This window comes from Nansenia antarctica (assembly GCF_963989245.1).
Source record: "Nansenia antarctica genome assembly, chromosome: 5".
Lineage (NCBI taxonomy): Eukaryota > Metazoa > Chordata > Actinopteri > Argentiniformes > Microstomatidae > Nansenia > Nansenia antarctica.
Window position 1 is genome coordinate 70,228,587 of NC_137690.1, and position 15,000 is coordinate 70,243,586.

Genomic DNA, 15,000 nt, shown 5'->3' on the forward strand with positions numbered 1-15,000 from the left:
TCTCAGCAACCTGCGGGTTGGTGTTTATATAGTATAGCAGGCTTATGGATACATGGAAGTTAACTGTTCTGTTGTCAAACATGAATGTGTCCTGTATGCATAACCTCATACCATTCGTTCATACCAGCCGGCTTTAAAGACGCAGAGGTTAGCCTAGCCTAGCCTTGGGCTGAAGTATGTCACAGATTCCTAAGTCAAGGTGACGTGTGTCTGTGCTCCATAGTCAGAGACCACCATTCTATCATTCATCAGTTCGACTGTTGACCGAGTCATCTAGATGTGGTCCTTTCAGTTATAGTCACAGTGTATCCCCAAATGATCATTTTAATAGCTGGATCATCTTAGAAAGTAGCCACCTGTCTAGATGAGATATACAATTCATATCTTTTAAGTTCTCATCCTTGCATTAGAATTAGAGCAGTTAATAGTTTGATGGTATCATGTGGTAATGCTCTCTGAAAATAGGTGATAGACAGATTCATCCAATCACCTGCCAAGTATTTTTTGAAAGTACCTGCCCTTTTCCAAACAGCTTCCAATTAAGCTTTCCTAGATGGTTGTGTGAAACAAACCACCTGAGTCAGGTTAGTAATGCTCCATCACATGTTTTAATCTGAAGCTTGATTTTAAAGCAACCCAACTTTAAAGCAACCCAATGTAAGTTTAGTTCTTTCACTCGTAGCTCGGGCTGTGGGGGTGCTAGAGGAGGGAGCCTCTAAGTCCCCTGAAGACGTACAAACAAACAGCACGTTGATACGACCTTCCTAGCCGGAGATATGGCCACACTTTACAAAAACTCCCTTTTTTTTTTTTTTTTTTTTTTTGCTATTTAAAAAATAAATACCGTAATCGCAAATTAATCGCAATCGCGATATCTGTCCAAATAATCGCAATTCGATTTTTTCCCCAAATCGTGCAGCCCTAACACAGACACACACACACAGACACACACACACACACACAGACACGCACACATAGACAGACACAGACACACACACACACACACACACACACACACATAGACACACACACACACACACACACACACACACACACAGTCCTCCCTCCTCTAGCCGACATGAAGCTCAGAGGGGAGCCAGTGAAGGGTCCCCCGTCGGCAGGTAGAATTGCAGCAGAACAGCTTCGAGATTTGACCCCAAATGACCCGGAATTGGGGTCGCAAAACAAAGGGGAGGAGGGCAAGGAGGGGGGGGGGGGGGGGGGGGTTACCAGGCACAACAGGACACCCCCACTTTCCAGGAAACAGCAGCACACAGGACAGACGCTGGCTAACCTCTTCTTGATTCTTTCTCACAGCGTGTCTTGGGTCTGTCGAAATAACGTCCTCCTTCTAGTTTCCATGGCATCAGCTTTTCTTTTTTTCTTCCTTCTCTTTTTTTTGTTGCTTTCTCGCTTCCTATGAAGCAGAGATATTTACCGCAGCCAGTGGGGATGGTTAATGAACGTACAGTGACTGTGTCAGCCCAGGCCTGGGGAGTGATGGATGACGGTTAGGCGGCTGGAGCATGTTTTGAACCGTAAACTCAATGAACCGGGAGTTCAACATGCGTCACGTGCTTAAATTCACTCCGAGCAGTGCCGACATCGATGGGGGTCTCCAATCGACTCCATTCAAAGTGATTTACGATCCCGCCCCTCTCCCCTGTCCGGGCACATTTAAATTTTCACCGTCAGCCCCGGTAAAGCGACGTTATTAACCCGCAAAGAGTGCGCCCCGGGCACCGGCGTCTTTGTCCGTGAATAACACCGGCTTGTTTTTGTTTTTTTTCCTTTTCAGAACCAGACATGTCCCGCTCAGTGTTGGCCAACAGTACATACTAGATAGGCCTTTGACTGCCACCTGGATACGGGCCAGAGCAGTGAGTCGGTGTAGTGTAGTCGGGCCTAGGGTTCTGTGGTTCTATGGTGAGGCCCGAACTGTCAGTTGGTCGTCAAACAGCACCCTCTAGTCCGGTGTCCTAACAACACTAGGCCGATATCTAGTAGCGTAATAACATCAATACAGCTGATTAATAATAATAATAATAATAATAATTAATAATTCATGTTTTTATATAGAGCGCTTTTCCGGGGCTCGAAAGACAATATGGGAAGAACAGAAAACACAGAAACAACAAGCGACAGATAACATGAGCACATTGTGATAACATGAGCAGATAACATGAGAACACACAGTTAACGCAGCAATGTCCAGGGGGGGGAGGGGGGTGGCAGGGTTAGGGGAGATGGTTAGGGGGTAGGGGAGGTTGGATGCATGGGAGAACAGGTAGGTTTTGAGGTGGGATTATCGCATGATTTTTTCCACAGGACTGTACAGATAATCTACGCCTTTTTTTTTTTTTTTGGGGGGGGGGGGGGGGGCTTTTGGGGTGATTTGTACTCTGATTTGTACTCTTAATGAGTTATATCATTAATATACACAGACGAGCCAAAACATTATGACCACTGACCGTTGACAATGACCGGCAGGTGATGATGTCATAATGTTTGGGCTCAGCGGTGTACGGTACACACACTGCAGACTACCACGGTGCTACACACAATTCAGTCGGTTCGATTGTCAGTTACATTTTGAAACATGAAATAAAGGAATAAATATATGTATGATGAGCATCGCAATGTATCGTAGAATCACAGTAGTACGGTGTGTGGCACCGCGACCCGTGTACCGTGATACGGTGGTATCGTATGGTGAGGTCGTGGCTAATACCCCAGAACCTAATATCCGGTCGTCAGTTGCCGCCAGCGCAGTCGGCCTGTCTGCACAGAGGACGTGACAGAACAGCAGTGTTCCAGTGTTCGGCGGGGGGGTGCTGGTATCAGTGTGGGATATCTCGGCCAGGCTCAACCTAATCCTCCTCACATGGATTACTCCCGGCAGGCAGGCTGGCGAGACGATAGATGAGATGGCAGGCTGGCTAGACGATAGATTGAGAGTGGGCAGAGAGAGGGAAAAAAGCCGACTGTAGCAAGTGGTGCAGGGAAGTCCCTGTCTCCTCTGATGATATCCACCTGGTCCACTTTGCAGCTCTGTCTGTCTAGTCTGTCTGTCTGTCTCTCTCTCTCTCTCTTTCTCTCTCTCTCTCTCTCTCTCTCTCTCTCTCTCTCTCTCTCTCTCTCCTTGAGTTAGGGTGTGGACCGTAAGCTGCTCCAAACCTAATTTGTCTGCTTCGCAATCTCTTTCCGTATCTCGCGTTCGTGTTGATTGTTTTTTCTCTCTCTCTCTCTCTCTCTCTCTCTCTCTCTCTCTCTCTCTCTCTCTCTCTCTCTCTCTCTCCTTTCACCTCTCCATCTCGTGTTGTGTTCTAGAAACTCTTGATTTATAAGACTGCAGTGGGTGCAGTGTTTTGGCTGCCTTCCCCATTCCTTCCTCTACACCCCTCTCTGCAGAGAGAGAGAGAGAGAGAGAGAGAGAGAGAGAGAGAGAGAGAGAGAGATGGAGAGGAAGACGGAGGGTGGGGGGGGGGGAAGTAGGAAGCGAAAAAAAAAGAGGAAGGGCGTGATTTACAAGGCAAAAAAAAGAGATTTGAATATGGGGAGAGTGGTTAAACATCGACCTGCCTCGTGTCTCTAACCCAACCCAACCCAACCCTGCCTGCCTGTGGTTTCCATGGGTTCCATAGGCCCAGTTCCATTTCGCCTTCTAGCCCCCCATCTCCAGTTCCCTCATCTAATTTAACGCCGACAAATCTGAAGAATTGGGAGGTGGGAGAGCTGTAAGCCTTAAGGCTGACGACCTCCAAACCCCCCAAACCCCCAAAACCCTTCCTTTCAGATCTGTCAACACTCCGTGAAAGAAGGACTAAGAGCCAAGTGGGACACGGGGGTCCAAACCCGAACGGGACGGGACCGTAAAATAGGCCAGCGCCGTCTTATTACGCGCCGCAGAGCAGGAAATAGAACCGTTCATCGTCATGGATTAGGAGGGACGGGGGAAAAAAAAAAGAGAAAAAAAAAGAAAGCTGTTAGATAACCGAACAGGAATTAATCTCTCAGTCCCTTAAGCGTTCCCCCCCGCCGCCCGGCGCTCACAGATGGCAGTGTGGGAACGGAGGGCCGGTCCCTTAAGTAGTAACCCTCTCCTGCAGATGGCAGGGTGTTAGCGGCAGCCTCATGCTCCGTGGCATGTGTTGGAAGCAGGGAAAGGTTGGGAGGTTGAGAGAGGGACTTCACACCCTGAGTGTGTGTGTGTGTGTGTGTGTGTGTGTTTGTGACGTGTGTGTTCGTGTCTGTTCGTGTGTATGTATGTGTTCGTGTGTGTGTCTCTGTGTGTTCGTGTGTGTCTCTGTGTGTGTGTATGTGTTCCTGTGTGTGTCTCTGTGTGTTCCTGTGTCTGTGTGTTTGTCTCTGTGTGTTCGTGTGAGTGCGTGTGCGTGCGTGTGTGTGTGTGTGTGTGTGTGTGTATGTATGTGTGTGTGTGTCTGTCTGTGTTTGTCTCTGTGTGTTCGTGTGAGTGCGCGTTCGTGTGTGTGTGTGTGTGTATGTATGTGTGTTCGTGTGTCCGTGTGTGTGTGTGTCTGTCTGTGTTTGTCTCTGTGTGTTCGTGTGAGTGTGCGTATGCGTTCGTGTGTGTGTGTGTATGTATGTGTGTGCGTGGGCGCCAGGGATTTACAGATTTGCGTGCCACCAGGGCAGCATGTGTTGTGGCAGGTCGGCCTGAAGGACGTGAACTCCATTAGCCGACACATCCCTCCCCTGACGATCTGCAATCGGATCCGTTTGAAATTGAAAGTGTGTATATTCGGCGGTGTTGTGTGTGTGTGTATAAGGAGTACATTGTACACCGGCTGCTTGGGGAAGAATCAAGTCCGTTCAAAGTATGTCACCCACTTAACAAACAAACATTTGTGTGTGTGTGTCCCAGAGAATCCAAACTACTAACAAGATTACGGGAATAAACAATGGTGTCAGTCTCTCTCTCCCCCTCTCTCTCTCTCGCTCCTTCTCTCTCCCTCTCTCCCTCTCTCTCTTTGTCCTCCCTCGTTCCCTAGCACAATGCAGTCATTCAGTCGTTTGTCTGCTCCTCCACTCCTACGGGGAACTCGGCACAAAACCTTCTTATGCAGGCAGACAGCGTGGTTCACACACTCTCACACACATCTTATCAACACACACACATGCACGCCCGCACGCACACCCACACACACACACACACACACACACACACACACACAGAAACAGTTAGACAGACACACACACATGCAGACAGACACACACACACACACACACACACAGAGAAACAGTTAGACACACACACACACACACACATGCACACACTCCCCCATCCATCCTTTTCTCTAGCCCTGCCCTGTCACACAGAGATAGATATAGTTACATAATCTCATTTACCAGTACATTGCATAGGAAATGGATGGACAAAGGCATACACGCGCAAATGCAGACCCCCTGGCATATAGGATCTGTCTCAGTGCACTAGAGAGTACTCTTGATGTCTGTGTGCGTCTGTCTATGTGTGTGTGTGTGTGTGTGTGTGTGTGTCTCTGTCTGTGTGTGTGTCTGTGCGCAGTCGTCTGTTCGTTTAAGACATCTCTAAAAGCTTATAAAAGTTTATTGCAGAACAGCTTGTGTGTGAATGTGCTTTTCTCGGTTGATCGGTAACGACGTAACACGGACGGACCTCTGTTCGCCTCGCAGAATCCCATTATGGTCCGAACATTATGGTCAGAACATTACGGTCAGAACATTACGGTCGGAACATTACGGTCGGAACCTTCTGATTACTAACCCTCCTCCTCTCCACTCCTCTAATCTCCAGGGTCATTGACGCACGTCGATGTCTTTGTACAGCAAACAAACTGACCGTGGAATATCTCTTTCTCTCTCTCTCTCTCTCCCTTTCCTCTCCTCTCCCCTTATTCCCCCCCCCCTCTCTCTCTCTCTCTCTCACACACCCCCTCATCATCCTCCTGCCACAAATCTCCCCCCCGCCTCTCTCTTCTTTTTTTCTTTCACGCTCTCTGTTTCGTCCTCTATCTCTTTTTCCTTCTCCCCTTCCCCTCTCGTCCTATCCACTCTCTCCTCTCCACTTCTTCTTCTTCTCTCTGCTTCCTATCTCCTCCCCCCCCCTCCTCCCTCCCTCCCTCCCTCCAGGTGCCAACAGATGGGTCGATGGGTCTGCTAGCGGAGCCCCAGGTGGCCATGTTCTGTGGGAAGCTCAACATGCACGTCAACGTCCAGACTGGCAAGTGGGAGTCGGACCCCTCGGGCACCAAGAGCTGCATCGGCACCAAGGAGGGCATCCTGCAGTACTGTCAGGAGGTGAGGAGGGAGGGAGGGAGGGAGGGGGGAGGGGGGAGGGGGGAGGGAGGGAGGGAGGGAGGGCGGGCATCCTGCAGTATTGCCAGGAGGTAAGGAGGGAGGGGGGGAGGGGAGGAGGGAGGGAGGGAGGGAGGGAGGGGGGGAGGAGGGAGGGAGGGAGGGAGGGAGGGAGGGAGGGAGGGAGGGGGGAGGGGCGGGGGGGGTTGTTATCCTGCAGTACTGCCGGGAGGGGGGGGGAGGGAGAGAGGGGGGGAGGGAGGGGGGGTGGGGGGAGAAGTGAAGTAGTAGAAGGATGGTTCGGCCAGATGGGATGGCAGAGGAGGAGGAAGACATGGATGATAGATGATGGTGGATATGGGGGGAAGTAGTACTAGTAGTAGTAGTAGTAGTAGTCGTAAAAAAGGGATGGTAGGCCAGATGGCAGAGGAAGAGGAAGAGATGGATGATGATGGGAGAGAGAGAGAGAGAGAGAGAGATGATGGTAGAGAGAGAGAGATGATGGTAGAGAGAGAGAGAGAGAGAGAGAGAGAGAGAGAGAGAGAGAGAGAAGAGATGGTAGACCAGATGGGCCGTCAGAGGAGAGAGGGATGCGGGAGAGATGAATGATAGATGATGGTGGATGACAGGGACAGAGGGTCAGAGAGAGAGAGAGAGAGAGAGAGAGAGGGAGAGAGAGAGAGAAGGAGATCTGAGCGTGTGGTTGTCTCCCCCCAGGTGTACCCCGAGCTGCAGATCACTAACGTGGTGGAGGCCAACCAGCCCGTCAGCATCCAGAACTGGTGCAAGAAGGGCCGCAAGCAGTGCCGCAGTCACCTGCACATAGTAGTGCCCTACCGCTGCCTGGGTACGTGTGTGTGTGTGTGTGTGTGTGTGTGTGTATGTGTGTGTGTATTAAATGTATGTATGTATGTGTGTGTGTGTATTAAATGTATGTGTGTGTGTGTGTGTATTAAATGTACCGTATATATGTTTGTGTGTGCGTATGTATATGTGTGTGTGTGTGTGTGTGTGTGTGTGTGTGTGTGTGTGTGTTTGTCTGTGTATTAAATGCATATGTGTGTGTATTAAAATGTATATGTGTGTGTGTGTGTGTGTATGTCTGTGTATTAAATGCATATGTGTGTGTGTGTGTGTGTATTAAAATGTATATATGTGTGTGTGTATTAAATGTGTGTGTGTGTATTAAATGTGTGTGTGTGTGTGTGTGTGTGTGTATTAAATGTGTGTGTGTGTGTGTATGTATTAAATGTGTGTGTGTGTGTGTGTGTATTAAATGTGTGTGTGTGTGTATTAAATGTGTGTGTGTGTGTGTATTAAATGTGTGTGTGTGTGTGTATTAAATGTGTGTGTGTGTGTGTGTATTAAATGTGTGTGTGTGTGTATTAAATGTGTGTGTGTGTGTGTGTGTATTAAACGTGTGTGTGTGTGTGTGTATTAAATGTGTGTGTGTGTGTGTTGCAGTAGGAGAGTTTGTGAGTGACGCCCTGCTGGTTCCTGACAAGTGTAAGTTTCTGCACCAGGAGCGCATGGACCTGTGTGAGAGCCACCTGCACTGGCACACCACGGCCAAGGAGGTGAGGACACACACACACACACACACACACACACACACACACACACACATGGACCTGTGTGAGAGCCACCTGCACTGGCACACCACAGCCAAGGAGGTGAGGACACACACACACACACACACACACACACACACACACACATGGACCTGTGTGAGAGCCACCTGCACTGGCACACCACAGCCAAGGAGGTGAGGACACACACACACACACACACACACACACACACACACACACAGCATGGACCTGTGTGAGAGCCACCTGCACTGGCACACCACAGCCAAGGAGGTGAGGACACACACACACACACACACACACACACACACACACACTGTGTGAGAGCCACCTGCACTGGCACACCACAGCCAAGGAGGTGAGGACACACACACACACACACACACACACACACAGCATGTGAGGCAGCATCTGCTGGAAACATGCTACACACACACGCACATGCACACGCACGCTACATGTACTGATGACCCATCTCTTCAGGCTACAGCTCAACTGTCCCTCCTAACACCTCTTCATCCCCTCTACCCCCCTGTACACTTTCTCTACTGTAAATAATAATATTTTTATTTTATAATAAATCTTCCTTCTTCTAGCATTATGAATATTCAATGGCCCTTGGCCTGAGCATAGATTACTTTTTCTAGCTATGCTTGATGGACAGATGATTCACTTACGTAGACAAATCGTGAGTTTAGAATTACCGTAGAAGGTTCTATCTCCATTTTTGTCAAAATTTAGTTTTTTACATAATCTGATCCATTAGGTGTTTATTAATGCCTGTGTGGTGTTATTTTTAAAATGTTGACATTTTTTAGTTAGTAAGTAATAAAATACAAAGGTTCCATCTCACAAAACATAATGGAATGTAAAAACTTTGACGCTCAATATCTCTGAACTACCCTAAATGGAGATAGAACCTTATCATTCTAAGCTCACGAAATGTATGTCGCTTCGGATAAAGTGCCAAAATGCCCAAAATGTAAACGGCAAACATATAAACCCCCCCCTCTTTCCCCCCCTCCCCCCCCTCTCAGTCCTGCGGAGACCGCACCATGAACCTCCATGACTACGGGATGCTGTTGCCATGCGGCATCGACCGTTTCCGCGGGGTGGAGTTCGTGTGCTGCCCGTCGGAGGCGGAGCGCGAGGCCGACAGCGCAGAGCAGGACCAGGACGACTCTGACGTCTGGTGGGGCAGAGCTGAGACTGACTACACTGACAACAGGTACACACACACACAGACACACACACACGCACACACACACACACACACAGAGCTGAGACTGACTACACTGACAACAGGTACACACACACACACACACACACACACACACACACACAGACACACACACAGAGCTGAGACTGACTACACTGACAACAGGTACACACACACACACACACACACACACACATACTTATTTTCAGTAGACGCTGTATTATTAAGCATCGATATATCCAATATATTCTATTGCCCTTTGAGTGGTGACAGTTCTAATACAGGCCTAATATGATATAAAGACATATAGACCGTTTTAATATCTGCCTAATATAATACACACACACACACACACACACACATACACAGGCCTAATATAATATAAAGACCCGTTCAGTCGTTTTGATTAATCACAATGAGAATCAGAATCCTTTTATTTGGCCAAGTATATTCGCACATACAGGAAATTGCCATGGTGAGGTTGGTGTGTTGGACATAAACAACAACAATATATAAGCAAAAGTAATTTCCTGGCCCAGGAAGCAGCCGTGACCTTCTGGGCTGACCGACCGGTCGGCTGTAGTCTGCCTCTGTCCCTGGGCAGCGGAGGCAGCCAACCAGACAGTGATGGATGAGCTGAGGATGGACCCAAAACACTATGTTTTCGAATAGAGCTTCTTTTTATTTTTATCTTTTTTTTTGTGCTTTTTATTTTTTTCGCTAGAACTAACAATAATAATAATAATAATAACAACTTTTATTTGTATAGTGCTTTTCCTGCAAACGTTGCAGCTCAAAGTGCTCCAATCATTATATAATATAATAATTTAATTATTTAGTCATTTAAAGGCAATATTAAAAAGATGGGTTTTTAGTCTTGACTTGAACATTATTTACTGAGGTTGCATCCCTAATGTAAACTGGCAGTGCATTCCACAATCTGGGTGCATAAAATGAGAATGCAGCCTCACCAAATCTCTTCTTTTGTACATGTGGTACACAGATAAAACCAGCGTCAGAAGACCTGAGAGCTCTATTGGGCTGATATGCTAGCAAAAGGTATTTCAGATATTCTGGTGCTGTGCCAGTGAGAGCTTTATAAACAAGCAGAAGGATCTTGAAATCTATCTAGACATCTTTATTGACGACGTCTATTGGTGTTAGCCAATCGTGTGCAGTCTGACTGCCTTGGTAGTGTTGGGGTGCTGTGTGTCTGCAGAGGTACTGCAGAGATGTCGACCGTCCAGACTCAGATAGACATTTAGACAGAGGAGTACCTGAAGAATGATCAGTCCACCATCATGAAATGAAATGAAATTCTTACCTAAACAACAATGTTGAAACCCGAGTCGCCCCAGTGTAGCATGACAGGCTAGGATGTCATAACAGGGTTGAGATGACAGATCAGATAGGTGAAGTATGCAGGTATGGTACCAGGTATGGGTTCTGCTAGTGACCTGACCACAGACTCAGCTAAACAGTTATATCATAATAATAATAATAATAATAATAATAATAATTCACTGTATTTATATAGCGCTTTTCCGAGGCTCAAAGACGCTGACAATATGGGAAAAACAGAAAACACAGAAACAACAAGTAACAGATAACACGAACACAGAGTTAACGAACAGGGAACAATTAATGCAGCGATGTCCAGGAGGGGAGGGGGGTGTAAACCTGAGTGTGTGATTTATCTTTACTTCGCTCGCAACAAAGATGGTACCTGTAGGCCTACACCCAAATGCAAACCTAGGCTATCCTTCTAAAAGAGAGCCACTTTAAGGTCCTCTCTGAAGAGGAGTCGAGGGTTTTTTCCTAAATCTTTATGTCTGAAAATAAAAACAAGAAACAAATAACAAGTGTACAACAAATAATAACAAATCACAAAAAGACAGGCTTTCTAAGTTCCAAGGGAAGAGCATTCCAAAGTTTGGGAGCCACGGTTTAAAGACCTGCTAAAAGGAAAAATCTCTCTCTCCCTCAGTATGGCCCGGGAGGTGGAGCCAGCTGAGCAGCAGGAGGAGGCGGGGCCTCCCGCCATGGCCGAGGAAGAGGAGGAGGAGGAGGAAGAGGAGGTAGCGGAGGAGGAGGAGGATGAGGAAGAGGAAGAGGAGGAGGTGCTAGGCAACGACCAGGACGGGGATGGGGACGAGGACGAGGACGAGGACGACATCATCGACGAGCGCGACGACGCCGAGGCCACCACCAACGTCGCCATGACGACCACCACCACCACCACCACCACCACGGAGTCCGTGGAGGAGGTCGTCAGAGGTAGGACATGCACACAGAGGGCCACGCACATTATGGGATAGCAACATTTACAGTGTGTGTGTGCGTGTGTGTATGAGTGAGGGAGAGAGAGAGAGAAAGAGAGAGTGTGTGCACATGATTGTGTGTGTGTGTGTATGAGAGAGAGAAAGAGAAGAGAGAGAGAGAGAGAGAGAGAGAGAGAGAGAGAGAGAGAGAGAGAGAGAGAGAGAGAGAGAGAGAGAGAGAGAGAGAGAGAGAGAGAGAGAGAGAGAGAGAGAGAGAGAGCGTGTGTGCGCATATAATTGTGTGTGTGTGTGTGTGCGTGTGTGTGTGCGCGTGTATGCGTGCGTGCGTGTGCGTGCATATATTCACAAATGCCTGTCCACTCCCTCAGGTCAAGAGCGAGTGTGAGTACACATGGGCGTGGGGGTGTAGTGGGGTGTAGTAGTGTTTTTGCGGACACCACGTGTGTCTGCTGGCGCGTGTGCTGGCGTGTGTGTGCTGACGTGTGTGTGCGTGCGTGTGTCTCCTCTCAGAGGTGTGTTGGGCGAGCGCAGAGACAGGGCCGTGCCGCGCCATGCTGCCCCGCTGGTACTTTGACCGCGAGGAGGGCCGCTGTGCCCAGTTTATCTACGGGGGCTGCGGGGGCAACCGGAATAACTTTGAGTCGGAGGAGTACTGCCTGTCTGTCTGCAGCAGCGTCAGTAAGTGCCACAGACACCAAGGAGACTGACCCCCCTCACCACCACCACCACCACCACCACCTGTCTGTCTGTGTGTCTTTGTCCACGTCTAGCTTATCCGTTTGTCCACGTCTGGTAGCTAGCTACTAGCTGTCTGTCTGTTATAGAAGCCACCTGACCCCCCCCCAGTTTGTTCCACTGATCCTGTTTTTAGCGGTGACGTGTGTGTGTGTGCATGTGTGTGTGTGTGTGCGCGTGTGTGCGAGCGGTTTCTGTCTCACGCTGATTTGAGTGTTGCGTAACACCGCGGCCCTGGTAAGTGGGAATGCATGTCTGTGTCTCTGAGGGCGTCTCTTTGGACAACCTATCTGGCGTTCTATCGCTCTCATGCCCCCACCCCCCTCTCTATGTAGTCTCTCTCTCTCTCCTCTTTCCCTCCCCCTCTGTCTTTCACTTTCGCTCCCCCCCCCCCCCCACCACCCCCCTCTGTTCTGCGAGAGAGAGAGAGACAGAGGGAGGTTTCCGCTCGGCCGAGCATGTCGGAGGTGTGAAAGAGCCGCCGTGTGGGAACGAGGTCGCGGCGGCTCCTGTTTTCCACCTGCTCTCTCTGTACCCACGCCCCCGCCTACCACCGAACGGCCACCCTCCCCCCCCCCCGCCGTGCGGTCACCGAGCGGTCAACCATCGTTCACCAGTAGGGTTTAAAGCCAGTCGGAGATGAGTGGGGGGTGGGGGGGGGGGGTCAAATTGCGGTCAAGATAGCTAAAGATGAGGATTCTTTCCATCCAGGGCAGTCAGGTTATTTCAGGGGATAGTTCACCCAAATGACTAGAAAATCACAGTGTTCTTCCCTTGCACCTGAAAGGTTTCTACGGACAAGGACAAGGACTTCAATCCACAGTTGACAGTTTGTCCCACCGCGATCGTAACCGATAGCTAATCGAACCGTCTCATTTAGGTTCCGTCGACTTGCGTTGGTTGTTGGTTAAGGAACGCTATCGGTTAGCGGGTTAGCGACAGTGGAACCCATATAAACAGAACCAAAGTGTTGATTTGAAGTCTGTCTTTATCCATAAGAACCATTTCAGGGTAAGGAACTCAAATGATGTACTTTAACTGTTCATTCTGTTCAATGCCTCTCAAAGTGGCTTTGGAAAAGTGAGACAGGTGTGGCCACTCAATACACATGTATTTCTGTCCACTGGCTCAAGCTAAATGGAGCCTTGTCATTGCCTGAAAGAATGAAATGACATTTCTGCTCCAGTAAACCGAGGTGGTAATATTTTAGGGCTGTAAACGCTCCCTAAAATAGTGTCTACACTTCATCTATCTGCCTAGGCTTCATTGTCTGTCAACCACATAAACATACACACACCTAATGGGCCAGAATGTCTATTTCAGATATGCCTTTTAAGTTCTCACAGGGCTCCCAGGCAGTGAGGTGATGTGCTTTTGTCATTTGGGTGAACTGTCACTTTAAGGTGGCTGATGTTGAGGTTGATCAGCAAAACGCTGGGGGGGGTTGTTCTTGGGGACTATTGTGTGTCGTGGGACCGCTGTTTGGGACTGGTTACATGATCCCCGACCCCCCTCTACAAACACACACACACACACACACACACAGACACACACACACACAGACACACACACACACACACACACACACCCCCCCCCCCCCCCACACACACACACACACACCCACACACACACACACACACACACACACACACCAACACACACACACACACACACACACACACCCACACACCCCCTGGGGACAGGATGACTCCTACGTTAATTTAACCTGCGACAACAACCTCTCAGCTTGCACACCCTCTCAGGACCCAGCCAGCGTAGCGAAGCACCCAGGTCGATGTTTAATTAACGGCCTACAGGTGATATCGGTAACTACGTCACGTAATGCACCTTAGCCTGAGGAGAATTTCCAACGACAGCATTTTCTGGCCAGAGAGAGAGAGAGAAAGCATCGCGCCAGGAAGGATATATCACTGAATCACATCAACGAAAGAGATGGTAGCAATGGGGTCACTCAGATTTAGGAGGTCATCGTGCTGTGTTTTAATGTCCTGGAATGTGAGGTGTCAGCAGGTCCAGTGAAAGAACCAACGCCTTGGAAGGGGCCGTTGATTTGGTATGGGTGGGCGGGGTGGGCGGGGTGGGGGAGGCGGGACGGCAATTCATGACATGACCTACGCGTGTCAACAGGCTCCCCCACCCCCACCACCACCTCCACCTCCACCTCCGCCGCCCACACAACCCCCTCTTCAGACACACTCCCTCCCTCCTCCCTCCTCCCCCCCTCCCCCGCTCTCACACTCACTCTAACCCGGCCGCTGCTCTAACCACCGTGTGGCTTCACGTTACGTGTCTGTCCGTCACGCCTGAGCGGCCGCTAGCTAAAACACACAAGAGACAAGGGCATAGGTGAACACGAAAGAATGACTAAATAAGCTCTGAATGTTTTCTAAGGAAAGAGGAGATGGAGGATTGGGGGAGGGGAGAGAGGGAGGGAGGGAGAGAGAGAGGGGGAAATGGGAATGTCTAGAGACACAGGGTGTAATTGTTGTTTTCTCAACCTCTACCTCCCCGCTCTCTCTCTCTCTCTCCCCTCTCTCAATCTACACCTCTACCCACACCCCACGCCAACCCCTCTTCCCTCCCCTCACTCAATTTACACCTCTACCACCCCCATCCCGCCATCCCCCCTCTCTCAATCTCCACCTCTACCCCCCCCCCACGACCACTCTCTACTCCCACCCCTCTTCCCTCTCTTCTCTCTATCTCCACCTCTACCCCCTCCCCCTCAGTGCCCACCGCGGCCCCCAGCCCCCCCGACGCGGTGGACCGCTACCTGGAGACCCCCGGAGACGAGAAGGAGCACAGCCACTTCCAGAAGGCCAAGGAGAGTCTGGAGGCCAAGCACCGCGAGAGGATG

At 49.6% G+C, this 15,000-nt stretch overlaps 1 protein-coding gene across 1 annotated transcript in view; it reads left to right on the forward strand.

Moving 5' to 3' along the window:
* Positions 1 to 15,000, forward strand: part of appa (amyloid beta (A4) precursor protein a) — a 33,369-nt gene that overhangs the window by 9,139 nt on the left and 9,230 nt on the right. The window contains exons 2-8 of the mRNA XM_080530987.1: positions 6,133 to 6,300; positions 7,015 to 7,144; positions 7,762 to 7,874; positions 8,924 to 9,114; positions 11,093 to 11,382; positions 11,898 to 12,065; positions 14,873 to 15,000. The exon at positions 14,873 to 15,000 is cut by the window's right edge and continues 6 nt beyond it. Of these exons, the coding sequence (XP_080387113.1) occupies positions 6,133 to 6,300; positions 7,015 to 7,144; positions 7,762 to 7,874; positions 8,924 to 9,114; positions 11,093 to 11,382; positions 11,898 to 12,065; positions 14,873 to 15,000 (1,188 nt within the window). The remainder of the gene's footprint in view (positions 1 to 6,132; positions 6,301 to 7,014; positions 7,145 to 7,761; positions 7,875 to 8,923; positions 9,115 to 11,092; positions 11,383 to 11,897; positions 12,066 to 14,872) is intronic.